This window comes from Ciconia boyciana, chromosome 13 (genome assembly GCF_034638445.1).
Source record: "Ciconia boyciana chromosome 13, ASM3463844v1, whole genome shotgun sequence".
Taxonomy (NCBI): domain Eukaryota; kingdom Metazoa; phylum Chordata; class Aves; order Ciconiiformes; family Ciconiidae; genus Ciconia; species Ciconia boyciana.
Genome location: NC_132946.1, coordinates 13282534 through 13305725, shown reverse-complemented (window position 1 = coordinate 13305725; position 23192 = coordinate 13282534). Strand labels below are relative to the sequence as shown.

Here is a 23192-nt window from a genome sequence, read left to right as displayed (position 1 = left end):
CCTTCCACATTCCCTCATGGTTAAAATCTAGCGGTCTTTTTTTTTCCAATGGGGGTGAGGAGGGGTGTGTAGCAGACATTTCATTTATGAAACAATCTGATTGATCTTTACTGGAAGTAAAAGTCATATAACAATGCATCCCTGTTATGTGAATATCTTTGTATACCAGTAAGTGATAAAGATCCTGTTCCTTAGTTATGTGTGCATATATTCAATTTATGTAACAGACTTGACCAGAGAGGTTAAAAAAAATGGTCTGATGTTCAACAAATATGCACAATATTCCGGAAGGAAGAAGTCCCTCAAAAGGTGTTAATCCTTCACTATGTATGCACATAAGTGGTCCTGCGCTCCTCACTGATACACTGGACGTATGGCTGTCGGTGTTTGATACTGTATTAACAGCTTTAATACTATTAACATACAATTAAGTAGATGTCATTAATACACTATGAACAAAGAACTACAGTGGGTTGGGATTTGGTTTGGGAGGTGAAGGAATAAAAGAAATACTATACAGCCCTGAGTAATCACCAGTAAGGGGCAAATGCAAACTTACGTACACATTAGGCCTCAAGGTTACTAATAAAGTCCACAGCTCCATTGTAAGTGCCATATAGTGATATCTAAAAATATATACTCTGGATTAGGCAGCTGTGAAATTTCTGACAAGATGACTGCAGACTTTTCAATGAACTTAGTTTGCAATGGTAAGTGCACGTGAAATATAAGAAAAACATTTGTACATTAACATTAACCAAGATCCGTGGGGCTTCCTTTTGGTACACAGCAGTTCACATGTTTGGGCCTACAGCCTTCCCATTTATTTTCTGTCAGTCTAGAATGAACATACTAATTTTGTGCTAACACGCTGTATTTTATTTATTAAGGTCCCGGGGTTTGGGGTTTTTTATTATTATTTGGCTTTGAAAATGATTATGAAGCTAAAATATATTTTTGAAAGTCTAGCTTTCTGTTCTCTTTTAGAGTCTTACTTTTGAAACTGTGCAAATGCATTCCTGATTCTTTTTGTCTGTGTCATACTACATGCATACCATATTGCTTATCCAGTACTAGAAAATGATTAAACATTTCTAAGGACAAAAGTACATCGAATGATACTTAGCAACATAAAATAGAATAACCGAAATAGTAAAATAATTAGATACAAAACAGCATAGTTGCCAACATATATTGGGGCTATTTCAGTACAGCTTGCCATTTATATATAAAGCATACATAAATGGCTATTTTTTATCCTTTTCAACAAGACATATTTTAAAAGGATAGTTAAGAGCACACTAGTTTACCTATTCATGTACAAAAGTACACTGGGAAAGGGAGAGGTTTACATATCATTTACCATAGCAGGATACTATTAAAGGATAAATTCTCCCTCTAAGATGGTGGCAACTATTTTTTCCCTATAGATAAAGTGTTCGTGGAAAATTTAAACATCTGATTCAATGCTAGGCATTTTCTTATACACACGTCTATTGCTACAGGAATTTAAAACCCTTGGAGTTGAGTACAAGCTATTCCTATTTGCAACGTAAGGCAAAACATGCTCTGAAATGTACATGTCATTATGGATCCGACCATCCCTGGAACAGTATGATGCTGTAGACTTTATGGATGACCTTAAATAATTATCATTTCTTCCTCTTGTTGGTAATGAATGTTTATAAAGATCAGCTGGACTTCGCCTAAGAGATAAGTGCTGGTCATCACGATACGAGTGCAGAAAGGGATTATCATCTGAGTGAACAGGATACAGGGACTTGCTCCGCTTACTGTCCTCTAGAGCATGAGTTAAAAGTGAGGCCTTGTTGCTCAACAGTTTGCTTGAGGGAACACTAAACATGCTTGCATATGGACTACTTTGTAGAAATTTCTCTCTTTCTTTCAAGCTTATACTACGAGAAGGTCTTCCAATGTCAATATCCCTGGACTTATCAGCGATATTATCAAAAGAATGTTGCCTGCTAATCCTCAACTTATTTTTTTTATGATATTGCAGAGCATTATTTTGTGACCAACTATGCTCATATATTTCTTCAGGAAGTGATAAGTTCGTTGTATCCTGCAACATCTGATCTTCTTCAATATCATAGAGGTTCCCCGTCCGCAAGCATGCGTCACATTTATAGGGAGATCTGCTCAAATAGTGTCCCGCATAAGTGGGCAAATTGGAAAGACAGCTCCTGCAGTGGGTGGAATTCTGTCTGTATCTATCATTCATGTCAACTAGGGAAGCATTTTTATCTTTTAAAGTGTAGTGCTTTGCATAAAGTTTATACTGGTCATTATTTGGAAGACTGTCTTCATTATGCAAGGGAGTCCTGTTAGCATGTTCTGCTTTCCTGTAGTTGTCATTGTGATCTTGATAAACATCAGGAAACTCTATAGGTTCTGGAAGGACAATGTTTTCCATGTACTGGGGTGTGTCCAAGCGGAATCCTGGCTCCTTGTCAGCATCAATTGTGTAGATTTTATCCCGTGGAGAGCTCTGTTTGGTTTTCAGATATGTCAGTTCCACTTCACTACAGTCTTTTGGGTATTTTGATGCTACTGTCCTTTTTTTAAAGTTGTCCTTGGTTTTGTGGTGCTTGTTGTTGTTTTCAGGTTCCATATGGCAAGTAGCTCTGCTTGATGTCTCTGATACATCTGAATGGACAATCTCTTCAGGAAGGTATCTTTGGCTTTTCACTGAAAGCTGCCTGTTTTCATCTGACTCGTTTTCTCTCTGTGAACCTTGGCTCTGACGCACAGACTCTTGACGTAAAGATTCAACAGATTTCCTCCAAAGCTGCCTGGGTCTGGAGTTCACTTTTGCTTCTGCTGTTACTGCAACCTCTACTGTATTTGGATTGGACTCATTCAGTGTGAGAGGATGCTGACCTTGGAAAACATAGTTGTTAAGATTGTCCTTGTGTCGATTGCCAGGAAGTGTCTGCAGTTCACTCATGTTGTCACCAAAAAAGTTGTCCTTTGTCTGAAAGGACCTGTTATCAGAAAATATCAAGTTTCCCTTATCCATGACCATGTCCATAATCAAGGAACCCCTCTGAATAAAATCAGCTGTTCTTTTGGGGGAGTTAATTCTTGAAGGATTGATATTGGTCATATTTTTCGCTGTTCGCAGTAGTTTTAACATGTTGGTTTGGGAATTGGTCAAAGTAAAGTCAGGAGACTTCTTTTTTTCTTCAATGTGTACTCCATGAATGCAGCTGTAAATACCCTGTAATATGAGGAATATAAAACAAATTAAATCACTGGGTGTAAATTTTAAATACTTCCATTTTATTTTTAATTAGCAATCAAGAAAAATTTAACACTGCTTGTCTAATGACTGGAAAGATTAAAAGTACATATCTTTATTTTTAGCATTTCCTTATATTGCTATGGAAGAATAATTTCTGCCATATCTGTTGGAACTGTAAAGGAGAAAAATTGCCAGTATTTTACAAACCAGTGGTCCGTGTTGGCCTCCCCTGCTTATTCCAGAAAACAAGATTAAAAGGGACCCCAAAAGGTTCCCTAGTCTCATCACAAAATGTAACTAACCTTCAGTAATGGCGACTCTATTATTTTAAACCAGTGATTAAGCTACCCCCCTAAACAAGCCTGCAGTCAGGCTATTTTCTTGGAAGTTAAGGTACTCTTCACTTTCACTCAAATAAAAAGGCATCGTATTTTAGCTCTTCTGTTTCCTATCCTAGTACATATTAAAAAATCCCAGCTCTTTCTGAAGCCTGAATTTGAGTTCATTTTGAGCAAAAGGCTGAAGCCCATCTTTTAACTCCAACCTCTTCAGTCACTCCTGTGAGCTCAATTGACATTTCCGACCCTGTGAACTTGTAATTCTCAGAAATTTGCCTTTGAAATAAGTACTTTTTTTTCCCTGCATTGGTTAGGAGAATTTCACATGTAAAAGGCCAAAAGTATAAAGTGCAAATCTAAAATGTGGAGGTTAAAGTGTATATGCTTTTCTAGACAATCCTCAGCAGAGTAGGGCAGAGTATTTTTAATGCAGTTCCAATACAGTCCAATTTACTCAACAAGGTAATTTCAGCACATTTTAAAGCAATTAGGCATTTTAGTATCATTTTCAATTCTCCTCAGCTGTATAAAAAAATCTAGCAAAATCAATTACCTAATGAAAGTACTACATGTTAAAAAAAAAAAAGACAAAAACCAACTAATTTGTCAAAAATATAAGAACAAGCACATACTTCCCTTATTTTATGACAAGTATCAGTTACTTGGATATGTAAATCCACTTTGGGTTTGGTAAAGTTATCATTAAAACCTGTCTTAGTGTCTAACCAAACATAAATGACACTTGTGTTTGACCTTTTCTCATATGGTTTATTGAAGTTAGCTATCAAGAAAAGCTTACAAAAATATTCCAGTATATTTTTATCACTTAAAATCCACTTGTCCAAGAAATACACAAAACTGACAGCTAATGTCTGTCATCAATTTAGTATTTATTTTGTTTGGATTTTTTGGTGGAAATTAATCCATTTCCTGCATCTGATCAGCTCTACCATTTCTTCCTCAAAATTTCCCCTAAATGTATTTGTTTTCAGCATTTGATTACTGATTATCCTGGCATAAGATAATTCATACCCTAGAATAATCCAATGGAGAAAAGACTTCCCATGGAGCGCAAGTACATCCTAAGCCCATTGACTACTCTAGAGCATCACACTGATGCTCTAACATGTATTTCAAATGTCCAAGTGGGAATAAAAAGAAAGATAATGTTTTAGGGAGGTAGCTTTTTTTCTGTCTGTTGCCTGAAGGGGGAAAATGAAAGTAGTACTAACCCTGCTGATTGAGAACAATAATCCCGGCCTATCTGAGCAGACTCCAGTGAAGCAGAATCTAAGTTTCCAGTAAAATAAGTGCTCCCAGACAAAGGTTATTAAACTGAGTGCCATGGCTGCTGCAAGCATGTAAAACACTCCTGCCATGTTGTCAATGTCCAGCTGGCTGCTCATGACTTCATTCTTCTCGTTGTGGCAAATACCAGTCAGCCACAGGGTTTCTAACTCTTCCATTTCCCCTAGGGAGAGCAAGGAGTCAAACCAGTTAGAATGCAAAAATTACTGCTCACAGTATTCGAAAGTCTTTGCAAGTGTAAAAATACAGCACCATTTAAAGCTTCATTTGTAGAGCACTTTAGTCTTATCTATTAAGGATTTGCAAATATAGCAGATTTCAACTCACAGCACCCTAGTTTCAGATGTCCTCAGATTTCATGAATTACGTGGGAAGCTGGCTGCTCTAGAAAGCAGGATCTGTGATTTGGGTAAAACTTTCTTCTGCTTGCTATAACTAGTATCACTTGTTACAGAGAGTGGAACCGGAGGGTTCCTGTCCCAGGGGATTCCTCCACCCCATCCACAAGAGCTGCATTTGGTGCACACTCAGGCCCCGGAGGCTCCTCCCGTCCCAGTCTAACAGGTGCCAGCGGTGCTGCTCCCGTCTGCAGGTCCGGCCGGTAGTAAGCCCACGTGTGTACTCCAGAGGTGCCAATGCACACGCAGACCCGCACAGACAGCAGTGTTGTCAGCAGCACCCCCATGGCACTCACAAACACAAATAAAGACGGCCTGATCTTCCTCCTCCTGCCCAGCTGATGAGGACCGAAGTTTGCTAGTGAAACGCACGCACCATCACTCGTGTGACTCACAAACACACCAGTATTTACAGACCCCTCAAACACCGGCATGGGCTCAGTCTGTGCAACATCTGTGCCCAAACCTTATACGCCCCTTACCCAGGCACCGGCTTCGACCTCGGGTCTTTCGAGAAGTCCCCTAACAAATCACATCTGCCCCCACGCTCATAAACACTGAACGGAAAGCAAGATCGCATCAAAACCAGCTAGGAACAGAGTTTAGTACAGAGATGGGACAGGCTGTAGCAACCAGACAAAGGGCTCAGTCAGACAAGCATCCTGACACACAACCAGACCCTTTTATGCCCCCGCTTCTCCATTTTCCTACACTTGTTCCTCCCTGATCCATGCTGACCCCTCCCTTTGGCCCTTCCCTTAAACATCACAAAATAAATTTCACGTGTTCTCACAATCCCTTTAAAACACGCCATAAGAATTTTGTTCTTTCCTGTGAGACCCATGATAACCTTATTTCCCCTTTTCATACAAGTTGCCACATTCTGGCTGAACCTCTCCTGACATGGCTGCTCTCTGCTATTGTCCCTGGTATATCTTGTTCCCTAGGGTTTAGATATCTGGGAATTTGATTTATTAGTGTTCTTGTCTCTTGTTTTATTTTTTATGTTGAACAGCCACTAACCAGATAACCTTACAATCCAGTTATCTACATATCCTTTGCATCCATATATCCCTTCCATATTTTTAGTCCAGCCTCCCAGCCCAAGAAGATGTTTTTGAATGTTAAAAGACAGACCATCCAAACAACAAAGATTAAATGGCAAGTTTAAAAATTCAGCATGAGCGGTAGCAACCAGGTCCAGCAGCTGGCTGCCCCGGGCCATCACTGCAGTAGTCATTAGTCACATTTCCTCTCAGAGTTGGCTGCATTTCAGTAATAGGTGAACTGATTTGGAGATGCAGTTTTAAATCACTTTCTGATCTACAAACACTTTAGAAAGAAAAGATATTATTTAGCAGAACTTTCTGTTTTTCTTCCCCATAATACTTTTATTTATGGCAAAGCAAGGACAGTAACCACCACTGGATGTAAAATCACCCAAAGCATTATGTCTGAAGGTTACAGTAACGTTATATTGGAAATGGAAAGCTTGACTAGCTTTACCTGTGCAGCACATGCAGCAAGTGAGGAAAAATAGTTGTATATGATACCGTATTAACAAAGTCCATTGTGTTTCAAACACCACCTGCTCTTCTATAGAAAACAAGTGTCACTTAATGCCTGGATACTTGCAGGAATACAGTATGCCGCTTTTCCTGTTTACGTTTCTTTTTTTTTAATTTTTATTGTAACTAGCAGTATCTTTCACATACAGTTCTTCTCCTGGCTTTCTGGCTTTCTGTCTCTCTTCATTTTCTGTTTTCCCCCAGAGGCCTGGGTGAAGCAGTAACTGCAACCCCTTCCCCCCTCACATACTCAGCCCTCTCTCTCTCGGTGCCCGGGACCCCTGCCTCTGCTCCCTCCTGGCCCTCTGGATCGCCCGGCCTGTCTTCTTACAGTCTCCTCTGCCCTTGTGCTGCTGCCGCTGCCTGCCTCCTGGGCAGCGGCAGAAAAATAAATGGTATCATCACGTGCCTGAAACAGAGCATTCCTGGTTTCTGGTTCTGGCTACGCCACATCCTTGCTACCATTAAAACCTTTCATTTACTTAAAGCTAAGGAAGCAGATCCGCTTTCTCCCTCTGTTGCATATTCTTAGACTTAGAATCTGTATTTGACTGCTGAGATTTGGCCTCAGATGAAGGACACTATCACTTAGCAGTGGTTGCTACTGCCAACATGCACAGAGATGTGCAAGAAACTGTAACGGTTCCTTCCAAGATTGTTTTTTATATTGCATGATATATTAATTTTCAAATGTTTAATGTTGTTCTTACTGAAGCATTGCATGTGCATACATGCGTTTTTACTCTCTTGGGGATACAGTCAGCTGAGTAAGTCTGTTATTATTTGTAATGACATAAACTTCACTGTTTCTAGAAAATACAGCAGGCAAACAGAGGCCCAGAAAGTACAGTATTAGCTGGCTTGGTGTGTTTCCCAGTTTAGGACAGGGCTTCAATTTGGGGGAAGAATTCCCATGCTACAGATCCCTAATCCTTACCCAGTGATTAGGGAATACATTTTCAGTATTATAATCCATACATCATTATAGTAAAGATCAGAAAAAATTGGCTAGAAGCTATATTGACATTTCAGCTACCTTCAAGCTAGACCAGAAGATCAAGGACCTGCTGTGCAAGACCATTTTGCAGGATAGAGTGCCAGGGCACTAGGAAAGCTGCAGCGCACAGATAATTTGGATGTGTGAGTTGGAAGTGGAACACAATACTGTGATGGAGAAATTGCTTCTCATAGAATGCGAAGGAAAAATTGAAGTAGAAAGGACAAGTACCGAGGCACTTTAGCAAAGGCATTTCACAAATTCGTAAGAAATTATTCGGTTCCTAGTTAATTCTGAGTTTAGTTTTGTGCTTGAAGCATGAATTGAACCTCTACATCTGAAAAAGGCAGTGTATCTTCTCCCAAATTACAGTGCTCAATCTTCAAAATACCTAAGAGCATCCCCAAAGAAGAAATTCGATCCTAATGAATCTTTAAAAGTCTTCTAATCCAGGACATAGGGACAATAAATTATTAATTGTAACAGTACAGATATTGCATACTGTCGCTGCATAGATAATTGGGGTTCATTATTGCATTTCCATATCTTAGAACATTTGGATTTCTTTTGTTCTGCTAAACCTCAGCGGACTGTTCCCCTCGTCTCTCTTTCTAGTCCTCCCCAAGGTCTATGAATAAAACTCACAGAGGCTATAGAAGAGAAAAGAACCAAAGTCCAAAGAGAGCGCAGTATTTCTGGTTTGTGCATTAGTAGCCGAAGCTCTGACAATCAACCCTCATTACTTCCCACAGGAAAATTCACATCTCCCAAGACTGTCAAACATCAATTTGATATGACTGCTGTGCCCTTTTACAATTCATAACAAAATTCACGAAGGAATTTAAACCTCTTTTTTATTACTGTTTCCTCTGTGTTTATTTCCCTTTGGCATGTACATCTAAAGTAACTATTGATAATCCACTAACCTTTCCAAAAACGTCACTACAGAAACCAACCAAGCTTGTTTTGAGTAGAGATAAATGACAGTGCCCGGGCAAGCTACGAAGAACAAAGCATCCCAGAATCTCACAGATCCTGCTGTTGCAATATCCCTTCCATTATATCTGACAATGACAGAAATCACTGTTAATTAATACCCAAAAGTAATCCACAATTTTATAGATCACAAAGCACTGTGAATCATTGGATTGTCATATTTACGAAATGATATTATCTGGGAATGGACAGATTAGGCTGGTAATTCTGGTCTATATATATAAATGTTACCATTTACAGCATATATTTATATACATGTCTGTGTGCATGCACACAGAAACACAGACAAAACAGTTAATACAATTAAATACTGTAATAACACTTCAGCATAGCTGACAATATATTTGGCAAAAATGCCCAATCTATATCAGTCTTCCTGTCCATTACATTTTACCCAAGATATTTACAGAAAGCATAACATTTTTATTACAAAATCCTGAAGTATGAGGAATTTTTTAACTGGGGTGTCGATTCATTCCTTATAAAAATCAGTCACTTCCAAACTTGGCCTTGAGTTGGAATTCAAAACATTGAACTTTGAGGCTAGTTAAACTTTGGTTCAGAAAAAACTATTTAAAAGAATCAAGTCCTTTTGGAGGAATGCTGTTGTCTTTCAAATCCTTTTGGGTGGCCTAATTTGTGAGGTGAATGCGTAGGGTGATGACACCTATATACTGGTCTTGGCAACCGAAAGGCCAGTAATTTGTGATTACCAGGCATTGGAGAGTTCAGTCGTCTCCATGTGTGGATAATTCTAATTAGCAAGTAAGAGCTCCAAATATTGCATAAGACAGACCTTGGAAATCTAAATCAGCAACCTCAATATATATAAATGCCAGGCCTCAATGAACCAAGTGTTAGTGGAGTTCAAGTCTGCATCTAATAGAGGGGTCTCAAGTTACTTATTAATCAGACTTATTTTAAGGCTTTTGCTAAAAGGAATGTAATGCCACAATCATTTTCTACCTCTGTCCATGTGTGGACTAGATTAACGATTAAATGAATAGTTGCAGATTTCAGCAACAAAGTACATCATGACACTAGAACAAGATTAGAAAATTAGTTCCAATATATTTGAAAAAAAAAAATAGTGTTTATTTTCTGTTTAATATGTTTGCAGTATATTTAATCTGCAAAATTTACAAATAACTGCATGATGCCTACATGAAGATATTTTTAAAGTTTCTATAGTGCTGTATCATAAAAAGTCTGCCTCATTTATAGTGTAAGAATTAGTATAAGCAAGTATTTTAAAGATCCATATTTCAAGCAATTTTGAGCCTCTGCACTATTCACTCAAAACACAGTATGGTCTTGTCTAATAAATTGCAAACTTCTAGCTTTCTCAGTGGTAATTAAGACTATTTACCATGTTTTTACGTTACAGCGCAAACAGTACTCAGATCCCTTTGTATTTCTATTGGGTTTGTTCCTGTGGCTGTGGTGCTCTCAGCTCTGACTACCATTTGCACAGAAACGCGCCAGTTGGCCATTCTGACTGAATATCCCAGAAGTTACTTTCTTTCTACGTTCTAATGCAACATCTCTAGTGTATTTCACACTTTATCATTCGGGGAAGGAGTGATAAACTGTCCAGTGTATCCCCTGAACAATTTCTTCACAATAAAAACATCATTATCCAGACACAGCAAAGATACAGATCAAAGGGTAGAATTACACGCTTTTCCTCATCATAGCCCTTAGCAGTTTTGCAGGCTGTGGTAAGCGTCACCTATCCCTGCCACCCTCCTCTCAGAGCTGGAAAACATGCTGCCGTTTTGCGGTTTCTGTCATTGTCTCTTGGAGATGTGGCAGCTCTCAGGGGTTCTTTTAGGGGGGTTACTGGTATCCCCAGATTCCCTGCATTTCCTAGGCCCAGCGTCTTGTAAGGGTCTGGGTCCTCCCTTGGCTCTCAGCTTTGCTCATTAAACCACCTTCCCGAAAGAGGCGGTGTCTTCCCAGGAGATGGGCCAGCCATGAGATACTGACGGTTAAAGCTGTGCAACTTATGGCTCATTTCACTGGTGTTATTTTGGTTTCTGAGTGCTTTTTTCCTCTACATCTACACATGTATCCAGGAAGATGCATGCATACTGAAAATTATGTATTATTTATAAAAAAGAGAAACCCAAAACCCACATAAATCCATCATTCTCCACATTTACTTATAGAAAAGCAGTTTGGGGTAAGAGGGGTTGGTTTGGGGGTTTTTTTTGAGAGGGAATAATAGTTTTTCAATACTTGTCTAATGCCTTCCTCATCATTAGTAAAAAAAATAAAATCGTTCATTATCACCCAAGTATGTCCCTAGTTACAAACTTGCCAGAAATAAACAAGCACAAAGTTTTATAATGACATCCAAAAAGAGAACAAACAGACTAGGATAACCTTCTTTGCTGCTTATTTTAAAAGCAAATAATTAAATCAACTTGCTGCTCCATTCCAGGAAAGAAAGCAAGACCTCTGAAGCTTGAGTGGCACCTGAGCATCTTCTCCCCCTCTCTCTGAGGATACAAAGGTGGGGAAAAGTGACAGAGACAGAGAAGCTAACCCTGTATCTCCTGATGGCAAAACCAAGAGCGTACACCAATAGTCGGTAAGAAACAAGCATCAGAAGTGCTACATGCCCGGTAGGGTCTCCACCCCACTTCTCCAAGCCCACAGCCACAGGGCTTTTATCCTTCTCCTCCCCACAGCTGCTGACAAGCACCAAAGGGCCCAGTCCCAGCCAGTACAGCTGTGGGTCGAGCTTCATCCTGGTAGAAAAGCACTCCCCAAAATCAAAGCCCATGATTTACCTCCTTTGATCTTCACTCTTGGGAAGTAAGCCAAGCCTGGGCTGGGTTTCAGTGTGACTTGGGAATATAGACAGGTTAAGCACAGACTCATGACAGTCCAAAATAGCAGTCAGAAGTGTGAGACACCTTTTGCTTTTAAAAGGTGTGCTGCATTCAGCCAGCCCCGGGGGGAAACAACAGCAGCAGAAGTTTGGACAGAGTGTGTGATGGAGGGAAATTGAAGAAATAATAAAGGACAGACATATGACTTTGGAATTAGCTCTACACATGAGAAATGCTTGTCAAGAGCCATTAAATAAAAGTTACATGAGGGAAGAAAAAGCAGCAAAATATAAACAGAGACTACAGTCAAACCATTGACTAAGTGGAAAAGGAAACAGAAATGGTCCTCGTGAAGAATTTACTATTTACTTGTGTTTCACTTATCTACATTCTCTGCAAGAACAATTACCCTATCAGATGAGTAATTACATTAATTTTACAAGATTTGTAATTGGAAAATTGATTTTTAATTTTGATTCTCTTATTATCCTCCAAATGATCACATTAAATTGCCAAATAATTTGGTTTAATATTTTTATAGGCACTAAAGTCTATAATTCACTGAGTTCTTATTTTTCTTCTTTAAAAGACAGGTGTTTTACTGCTCTACGTTAATCATGTAGGTTAAAGCCATAGGTTCCTGGAGATAATCACTGTTGGTTCACAGGCTGTCTCAACTAATTCCTTAGGTAGTCTGAAGGGGTATTTTCATCAAGTTCCTACCTTAATTGTAACCTCTTTAATTATTCTCACACATAGAGGGAGAAGAAATCTATTTTATATGTCCCTTCTGGATCAAAAAAAAGATTTTTAACACTTCATGTGCTGTTCCCAAATGACAATTTAAGGGTGTTTCAGAGTGCCAGCCTGTCCCTTCACCTTATCCACAAACCACAACCTGGCACTGAGGTGCCAACAGAACATAAGAGAAACAGCAAACCTAAAACAAACTGAGGAAAAATTAATCTAGTGGGGGGTTCTCTGGCAGTGGCATTTCTAAAATGGGCTACTGCTCTCTTGAGCGTGGGTGAGAGATCGAGATCGGGTTTACACAGTGAGATCCATTGCACAAAGGCACTTGCAACCACCTGAGCTGTGGAAAACCCCAGTGCCAGGTACGCCTGCACCAATGCCAGGTCCTGCAGCAGGCATATCGGGCAACTGCAGCTGCATGGAAAGTCACCCTCCTCTGACTCCAAAAAACATTGCCTTGCATGAATGAGAGCTTCTGGAAAAATTAGTTCTCCCTATATTGTGTTGCTTCATCCACTGCAACTGTCCCTATCTGAGTGTAGTCTGCATATTCTGCAGGAGTGTGCCTAGGGCAAGCAAGGAAAGGATGCTCTGTCCAAGTGGAGAAAGCCGAGCTGCAGCCCGACGTCTTCGTTGTTTTATTGGTTAAGTACAACAGGCCTGTAGGGTCAGCACATCCCCTAGACTTGTATAAGGTGCAGGGCAGGAGGAGGCCACCCCAGCAGGAGATCACAGTGCATGTGACAGAGCAGAAGGTGCAAAAAGAAACCAGCTGATATTGACGGTATAAGGGGTGGTGACTCTTGCGCAAAGCGCTAACCTAAGGTTCAGCATGAGGAGCCAGGACGCAAGTAAAGAAAACTGACATATACCAATTATACAACTTGAATAAAAGGGTTAAATATATACTTTCACATTGGTCAGATGTAGGGCATCATCTTCAGAAGACTGTGGCTGCACTAGCAGAATCATCTGCTTATTCAGACTGGACAAATGGCAGTTTTCAAATGTAGGGGCAGACTGTTTCACACTTACTCTGGTGAGAACTCCTGCTAAGTGATGGAGGAGGAAGGCAGTGCCCTATCACTTGGATACCCTAACATAAGAGGGTCTTCACCCTGAATAGAGGAGTCAGAAGCCAAATGGGTTGATGTGCATTTGGTTCAATAAGCTCATCAATTTGAATTTGACCTAGTTATATGATCCATACAGCATGTTTCATAGAAAAGATTATATAAAAGCACAGCAACTTTTTGAATTCAGTCTGGATCCCCCAAAACAATCTCTCTTACTCTTATTTTCTGAGTTATTTCCTCCTGTAGAAATAGTAAGAGGAACACAGATGACTGACAGCAATAAACTTATTGTGAGCTAATGACTGCACTCTGCATGCCCCCATTAGTTAAGGATGAATTAACAGGACTGCTAAGCGCGACTTTCAATATTACAATCCCTCTAACTCTTGTTCAGCTACACAAACACCCTCCACTTATACACTCAGACTCTCCAGTCACATTTGTTCCACCCACTGCTTAAGGAGGACACTAAATATATAAACAGAAAATCACTGGGATTGTGGGTGTATTCTGCCTGAGCAGCACGCACTGAAAATATGTCCTTATAATCACATACGTATTTCCTTCTTGGTCTTTAACAGCCAGTGTGAGTCACACTGCTACACTTCCTCATAATCTAGACAGCGATTTGGAAGGCTTATGCTAAAATATGAAAAAAAATAGCAAAGAGCTTTCCTCTTCCAGATGTAAGGGGCCAAATCTCATTTCCACAGTTACCTATTACCCCTAAGGAGTGAGAAGCAATTATCCACCCAGGAAAATAATTCTTAGTGTACTAAGCTGTCCTAAAAGCACATAAAGATTAACCAGAACTGAAAGTTATTAGGAAGGGGATAACAGACTCTCTGTGGAAACTCAAACCAAAACCAGTTTTCTTCTTTACATCTCTGTCTCGCTAATTGCTTTAAAGGTTGCAGCTTTAAGGGTTAAGGGCTTAATACAGCTATACCATCTGCCCCTCTTTTCCTGGGGATCTCTTCCCAGACCTTCATTTGAACTGAGCTCGTAACCTGTGGGTAGCACAATACGTTACAAATACCTCACACGAGTAGATGCTTCACCTGGCCAGCTGGCTGATATTCTCCCACTCCTCCCCAGACTTGCTCTCTTTACCCAGCATTTTTCTGTTCCTCATTTCCATCCATTTCTGCTGTCATGCGTATTTTATCCCTCTATTTCTACTGCATCCCCTCCTAGCTAAAGGCTCCTTGCTGTCTTTCTCTCCATCCCATGCACACTCTGAAGCCCTCTTACTCTTTTAATCCCAAAGCAGCTTTGTCGTTTGCAGTTCAATAATCTCATTTGCTCACAAATGGGAAAAAAAAAAGAGAGAAATACAGAGAGGAAGAGAAAGAGAGGAGAGAAGGAGAGAAGGAGAGAAGGAGAAAAAGAGAAAGAAGGAGAAGGAGAAGGAGAAGGAGAAGGAGAAGGAGAAGGAGAAGGAGAAGGAGAAGGAGAAGGAGAAGGAGAAGGAGAAGGAGAAAAAGAGAAAGAGAAAAAGAGAAAGAGAAAAAGAGAAAGAGAAAAAGAGAAAGAGAGAAAGAGACAAATTCTCCTTACCTACTAGGCACCAGGGATTCTGCTCCAATCTCAAAGACGTGATGCTATAGGTTTTAGAAGCAATATCTTTCAAACTACTTTGCAGGATAGTTTTAGAAAAGTACCACTCTGCTTTAAATGGCACCATGCAGCCCAGGCCCGACGAGTATTAGCAATACCTGGGCCTTCAGACAGCTGGCCAAAACTTCCTCCTATTGAAGGCTGGAAAAACATGAGTGCCTGCACAAATGTTGCAGTCCAGCAGTTATAGACTTGCTAAATTACGCAGGCTGTGAGCCTGAGCCTTTACTGTATTTATCAAATGGCAAGCTAGCACAAAAAAGTAGTTGACAGCTGCTAGGGTAACATGCTGGATTCTGGGTATGTCAGCCTGCCCAGCTGCTCTTTACAGAGGTTTATAAAAGAAATCAAAGCACGTATCATGCGATTCTTCAGTGCACAACATTTTTGTTCTGACACATTCCTGTGGCTGTGGGTGGAAGATCCAAACAAAATGATGGTGCTGCTTCTTAGCAGCCGTATCATTTTAGCTGCTTTTGAACTCCTGGGTGCTTCTATTTCTCAACAGAAGATTGAGAAATAGTCTTCTGTGTCTCAGTAGAAATATTTTTATTTCTCTGTTAAAAAACAATGACAGTTTTGTCTTGTGACCACAGCAAGCCAAAAAAATGCACAGCCACTACTGCGCTTTAGAGAATTACCCTGATGAGCAACTATTTTGAACAAAACTGCAGATGCTAATCAACTGGAAGTTTTTGCAGATAATGAGATGTGCTGTACAGATAGCAAGATATACACAGCCAAAAATTCACTAGTAATACACTGCACTCATATCCTTTATACAAGAAAAAGCAACTCCTAACTCTTTACATTAAAAAGATTCAGTGCTCCAAAGCAATTAATGTTATACTAACAGATGCATATTCATCTCAACTTCCTGTGAACTGGGCTATGTATATGAACCTGCACAGACCAAGTGATGAAACATTTTGGGGATAATTCTATTTTTGAGACAACTAAGTAGCTATTCTTTAAATTCCTCAGCAACTCCTTCCCATCCTCCGTCCCTCTGTCTCTTTTCCTCTTTGTTAGAGTAACAAATTTGGCATCTTGTAGCCTGCTTCCTTCCCCTGAGACTTCAGAGTCGCTTTCACAGTGTAATTGTTAATTGTCAGTATAATTTGTCCACCCAGTAGAACTATCCCCAGGATCAGAACACTACTCATGTAGATACATATAAACCACCCAGTCTAAGCTTAAAGTTATCCCTAACACAAACCTACATCCCTCTGCATTTACCTTAATTTCTTTCCAGTGCCAACAAGATAAAAAAGAGTGTTCAAAGCCATTGACTTTAATGCAGAAAAAGCATCGTGCTTTGGAAAGTATGAAAAGATGCTCCTGCATGAACAGGTCATTAATACTTCAGTTGGATATTTTACATCAGCAAGAAAGAGGAAAAAGGTTCCTATTCACTGTGCAAAAACTACATTTCAATGTGTAAGTGAATTGGCTTGGATAGGAGAATGATATAGAAGAAGCAAGGAAAAATCAGATGAGAAAAATCACAGGAGAAAGACACATGCAGAGGAAATTGAAAGCTCTAAAACACATTTCAAGAGGCTATCTCAGTACTGTGTAAATGTAAAAGAGAGATGAGATCATGGGTTTTTGTAGGTGAAATCAGATATATTTTTAAACAAATTACTTGGTCTTATCCACATATCTACTATCATCCAAAAGGTTCTCTCCTCTTATTAACATAACATTCATATCAAGAAATTGTGTTTGTTCAACTCATTAGGACTTTTTTTCTTACAGTTATGAAACTCATTAGATTTATAATCATTCACTGAAATTATTCCATACTGTGATGAATGTTCTATTACATATACTGAATAATAATTCAATACTACTAGGCACTTTGCTGTTTTATATGTCTTAGAGAATAATAAATTCTGCAGAGGCTATACATGTGACAGAAGTATTTCTGCCTTCATTTGTGTTTGCCTATTTACTTAAACAACGTCATTCAGACTCCACTGCGGCCTTCCCAGGAGTATCATCTTAAGATGAAACTTTCCCCCCAACCATACTTGCTTTTAGTCTAGATAACTTCAAAGAGATTTTTAGTGATACAGCAAAGTGATGTTGGTCTGAACTCTGGGTTCATCCCTTCTAATTCACTAAAACAGAGTTATATAAGTTCATAGCTAAAAAGATTACTCATTGAACTACTGAAGTTAGACGTAGATTACAAAATCAGGTCATGCTAGTTCCACACAATCACTCTTTACATTTAATTTCTTGGTGTTTTGTTCCGGTTCACCTGCAATGTACTTTATAAATCAGTAGAAGAAATTTCAACCTCAATATCATTCTTAGGGGGGGGTTGGTTGGGGTTTTTTTCTTTTTCTTTTTTTCCCCCTTTTGTTTGTTTGGGGTTTTTTTTCCTGAAAATTATCATCTAGACCTGTGACACAATGGAGTGAGACAAGATACCAAACATTTCTGGGACTAAAGGAAACATACCTACAATAATTCCTACACATCATATATGTCCAACTGCTATTCTCTTTAACAGTGCCCACACCATTTTCTGAACAAATTTAGGGATCCTTTACAAGAGAGAATGAACATTTTAGCATTCATGGGTTGTTCAGAGTACCTTCTAAAGGTACTGAAAAATACCACTGAAAAAATGCCATAAACATATTCACAATCCCCATGGTTTGTGCATTCAAAACTTTTGCTTATCTTCTGAAGTACTGTCTGAGCAAGATGAACATGGGAGCAGACATTTCATGACAAGGTTTCATTCACCCGGGTGCCATCTGTATCTATTGCAATTCTATAAATTATTCATATGGAAGTTTTAATACTGAGTTTCGTAGACAATTCATATGTATTATTTTCAGCTACTAAAAATGAGTTAAAGATACAAGCATTCATATGCTATGTAAATCCACAGGTCAAAGTGTAAATACATGATAAGATTTTTCCCTCTTTCCTCCCATCCATTTTGTTTTCTCCCTGATATTCAGAGACAAAGTGATGCATAAAAATGCAGTACCTTTGGTATTTTGACGAGCTTTTTCTTGAATAGCTTCAAATACTTTCCCTTCTATTTAATGTATTTTCTTTCCCTGTGATTTCATTTCTTTTTGTTGGATGAGAAGTATCAAAAATTATGAAAGAATAAGCATGAAGAAAATGCAAGGTGAAAAGAATTAAAACCTCAGCAATGCTCTGGCAACATCTAGAGGGGTTAGCTCACAACTGAGAAAGACACCTCAGATCCTCCTTCAGGCTACAGAAGCATTTTCTTCTTTAGTATGGGACAAATAATTCAACTTCTCTGATTCAACTTCCCCATCTAAAAATGGGTCAGAATTACAGCACCTAACACTTCTTAATAGTATTACACAAATAGAAAAATACTCTATTCACAAAATATTCACAAATAGAAAAATAAAGCAAAGATTTTAGCCAATTAATTGCAACTGTTTAAAACAAGGATACGTAATTGCTTGAAACCTAGCTATTATGTGTCATACATTCATTCCTTAGCAGAAGTGAGCAATGCTTCTTCCATAAGCCTCTCTAAATCCAACAGATATGTACACCAGACAAAATGCATCAGTCATGATGATTACATAGCTTCCAGTCGTTTTAGTATTAAAATAGGAATACAATCCCTGTGCTGGAAGACTAACACACTCACTGTCTCCAGTATGAAAATTAATGTCTTGTTTTTTATGAAACAGGAGGCCACTATGCTAAGGTCCTGCACTTTGCCATTTAAACTGTCCTATTATACAGAAATTTACCATTCTTAGTCTCAATAGCATGCTATTTACTTTTCAATAAAGATTTCTTTTTCACTGACAGAGAAATGCAAAGTTAACACATGTATCTATGTAAAAAAAAAAAAAAAAGAAAAATCAAAATGATTACGTAACACACCCCATATTCCAATCTGATGGAGGATTTTAGTCAGTCATAACACAGAAAGTTTTTAACCACCATATTTTTATTCGCATGCACATGTGAAAGGCTTGAAGTTTCACTGTGGCAAAGAAGCATTTCTACAATCAAAATGTACTTCAAGCTCTATGTGGAGAACGAGTTATTATTACTGTCTACAAATATATCAAGCATGTGCAGTAAGTTTTTTTCTTCTGCAGGGCAGAAGTACCAAGAGGACCTACAATTCTTCTATTTTTGAATTAGAATGAAAAATAGCTGTTTGAAATCCAATAAAACCAGTCACCCTACTTCAATTCCATAAACATTCTTTTTCCAGGAGTTTAAATTAATCCATCCTAGATTAGAGATCACTCACATCAGTTCAGAACTGAGTTAAGGACTTTTAAAAAGCAAAACAGTCATGCTAGATAACTCATCTACCAAGTAAAAACTCCTCAGGAATTGCTCAAAGGCAAAAATAAAAGAAGAAAATAAATAAATTTAGAAATGCTCTCTAACATTGAGGCCAGCGTTACTTTGTGATGTATACGAAAACACTTTCTGAAAATAGATGCAAATGGCCTTGGCGGTGAGGTGAGTTAGAACAAAGTGGAAGAGAATTCCTGTCTCAGCAACGAGAAATAATTTTACTCATTTGTTTTGCATTTGTTTGGGTTTTTTTAAAGACTGTAAGAGAACACTAGTAAAAGGCTCAGAGCCACTAAAACTGAATTAAGTGTGCACACATAGAGAAAGAATAGAAAGGAAGAAAGATAGGTCCCTACCATCTCCAACAAACTGAAGGAGGGCTAGATCGATTTGTCTCTTCCAAGGTGATCCTTTCTGAAGTGCTATTCCATAACCCGTAGTGGCAAAGATGTATCCACTCCCTATTGTGACAAGTTTGCAGCCTTCATCTCTTCCAGCCTTGTAATTCAGCACCGCTGCATCATAGATGAAAGCATCCAACTTCCTGCAATAAAAGAGAACATTTTACAAACCGAATCATTAGGGACAGCTGTTGTCAGACTTCTTTTGTCCTTGATGTTAGGACCCTGTTGAATATCATATGGATTCTTTGATATCATTAATTACATATACTGCTCTGCTGTATCTAAAATTAACAAAAGGCATCTATTTTAGTGAGGGGAAAGTAGGACACATAGTTTTGCATTTCTATTTTAAGGGATGCTGTTAAAAAATACTGAGCAGGAGAAACCAAGTTACAAAATGTCTTGCCCTGTTATCTTTGTATCTTTGCTCTCAAAACGGATAATAAATATCTTGAGATGCAAAGTGATCTCCAAAAACAACACAAACGACAATAGAGAATTTAGAATTGAAACAACAGAAACCAATTTGCTTATTTAAAATACTGAATGAGACTGAAAACGCGACTTCACCAGTTTTCCACACACTCTTAATTTTATGTCTCTTTCCAAAACTAAACAATGAAGGTGGAGGTTAAGTCCCTGCTAAGACAGAGGAAGGTATTGGAGCATATCTGATATAGCTATCTAAATCCTGCTTAAAAATTATAGAAGATAATTCTTTAAGATTCGCAGTTCCAAACATACTATTTGTGTACCTGGAGCACAGCAGGAATAAAGGCACTTGTTGTGGAAAAGTTCAAGCCTTTCAGCCCATCTACCTAAAAATGTAAGAATGCGATCATCCCATTCTCCAGGGTATACAGGGAACACAACAAAATAGAGGAAAACAACATCAGTAAGGAAAGGAAAAGAGGCAGTGTCCTTCAGGGATAATTTTTAAGAAGCACTGGAAAGAAAGAGTTAGAAGAGACAGGTGCATGGATATTTCACAAATGAAGCCAGTAAAAATGCATATACAAGAAGAGGAGGCCAATTGGAAGGACAATCACTTGCCAGCAGTAGACCTCAATCAAAGAAAAGACATTCTTATACCTAAAGAAATTCATGTGCAATCTTTAAAAGGAAAAAGATAAAACTTAAATTTATTTTGTATTGCTGCCCTCATCTGCAGCCAAAACCTTTAATTTAAGATTTCTACCACTTGCACAAGACTAGCAGAATACAGAGGCAATAGGAAAAAACTGTCATCTCAGTCCAAACCTCACCTAAATGACGCACTAAAACAAAGTTATTCCATCCACCAGAAACACACTTTTCAACATCTTTGGCCATCCCATCGGAGTCAGGGGAGGACACAGATACACAATTGGCTTCACAGGTTGGTGAAGTCTTCACCCTGCCACCGTCACTGGCACTGCAGCTCCCAGGCAGTGCCGGCACTGCCCGCTGTGCCTTTGAAGAGCCACAATGCATTACAGTGGAGCACTGCTACAATTTTCTGACGGGATGCAAATGACAGAGGCTGGCAAAATACTGCTCATAAAGAGTTGGGACCTGTCTTCATGGAAAGGGAATTATAAAAATAAATTAATTGTGGCACAAACAGGTACAAGAGCATCAACTTAATTATGTTATATCAGTATGTACCAGTTGTGAATTCTGTTGCTGTTGAAGTTTTGGAATCACACTTGCCACTAGCTTAAATCAGTTTATGTTGATAGAGCTTTAATTTATATCCACAGAACAGAGGAAGACCTAGGCATATCAGATTTTGGCTACTGACAGGAAAAAAAAAAAAACTTTCATGCATAACATAATGCAATGTTTCTTCTTAAATAATCAATCATACAGAACGGTACAGAACCCTAACTTTTGCAGAACTCGAGATCAGATAGCAAAAATGCGGCACTAAAATTACCCCTGTCCATCTCACGTTAAAACAAGGGAAATACCAGGAGAAAGTGAGGTTGTTGGATTTTGTCTGCTGTCATGAAAAAGTGAAGAGTGAAGTTCCTGTCACTACTTACTGTACTTTATTGCTTCCCTTCAAGGATACTTACCCCAACAGTCACCTTTTAAGTCATGAAATTGGAATTTAGTGAAGTAGTTTCTCTAAATTAACCAATTTAGAGAAAGTACAGGTGGCTCATGCAACCATTAAAAGAAATAGCTGGGCCATCATTTCTTTTGTTTTTCCACTCTTCCCTAAAACTCAGTTGGTGCAATCCTCAGCTTAAAAGTCAGCTTAGCTCCATCAATGCTAAAAGTCTGACTCTCTCCTTCCTTTAAATGGGTAATTTCACACGGAGAAAACAATTGCTAAACATCTGGTAGGTGATGGGTCACAAATTCAATCCAGAAATAAGATATGGATGGCTACCTAGCACTGAGGGTAACTAAACTGGAAATAGCCAAGAGGGTGTTGGGGTACTGCCCAAGCCTGCAGTCTTCAACACAAGACCAGACAGTTTTCTAAATGATGTGCTTTGATTCAGCATGTCGGAGACAATCTTTGGTTTGTGTAGAGAGAAAGAACAAAAATCCACATCCTTTGGGTAGGCACACAAGGGAAAAAAAGAAAACTGCTTGCCGTACCCTCAAGATACTTGTAACGTTTCTGATCTACAGCAGACAATTACCATAATCAATACAATCCAGTCTTATGCTTTTAGACCTCTGCAGTTATCTGTGGGGAAGGAAGGATACTTTGGCTCAGGCAAGGGATTGGAAGGTAATGCTCCTCTCTGTGGGTACAGACACTGCTGCAACCAGCCGACCTAAGTTAAAATACACTCTAGAATTTGTCATCTGTTTATTCTGGGGTTTATAGTTTTGCAATGTAAGCATATAAAACACATGCTGGTAAACAGAAAGAGTCAGCTATTCTTCTGTCAAAACAGACTCAGTCAGAAATACAGAGGAAAAAGATTTTGCTAAAGACTCCAGGGCAAAAGCCTTGTGCTACCTCAGAAATCACTCTCTTCATATGCAGCTTACCTCCTTAGTTATTGAGCAGCGTAGTAAAACCTTGGGACAGAAAGACAAGGCACAATCACAGTTTCACTCACTCGCTGTGGACCCCCCTCCCTAGCTTCCCAGAGAGTCTGGCATCAGCTGCAGTGGGTACGCACAAGGAAAGCACGTTCTGAAGCTGCAGAAGGCTTTACCTGAGGGTTTTCGCTATACTACTTCTACAAAGTCACAATAAATCTCATTACGCAAATCGATTTAAAAACACGAGGTACTTTCTTGACAGATGCTGAGTGCTGAAAGGTTCTGCTATCAGTTGCT

At 39.0% G+C, this 23192-nt stretch overlaps 1 protein-coding gene across 1 annotated transcript in view; it reads right to left on the bottom strand.

The window, feature by feature from the left end:
• Positions 1-243: 243 nt before the first annotated feature.
• The window catches only part of GRIN2A (glutamate ionotropic receptor NMDA type subunit 2A), a 196265-nt gene continuing 173316 nt past the window's right edge, over positions 244-23192 (bottom strand). Inside the window, exons 11-13 of the mRNA XM_072878469.1 lie at positions 19854-20041; positions 4836-5074; positions 244-3241 (exon numbers count right to left, since the gene is read on the bottom strand). Of these exons, the coding sequence (XP_072734570.1) occupies positions 1451-3241; positions 4836-5074; positions 19854-20041 (2218 nt within the window). The 3' untranslated portion in view covers positions 244-1450. The remainder of the gene's footprint in view (positions 3242-4835; positions 5075-19853; positions 20042-23192) is intronic.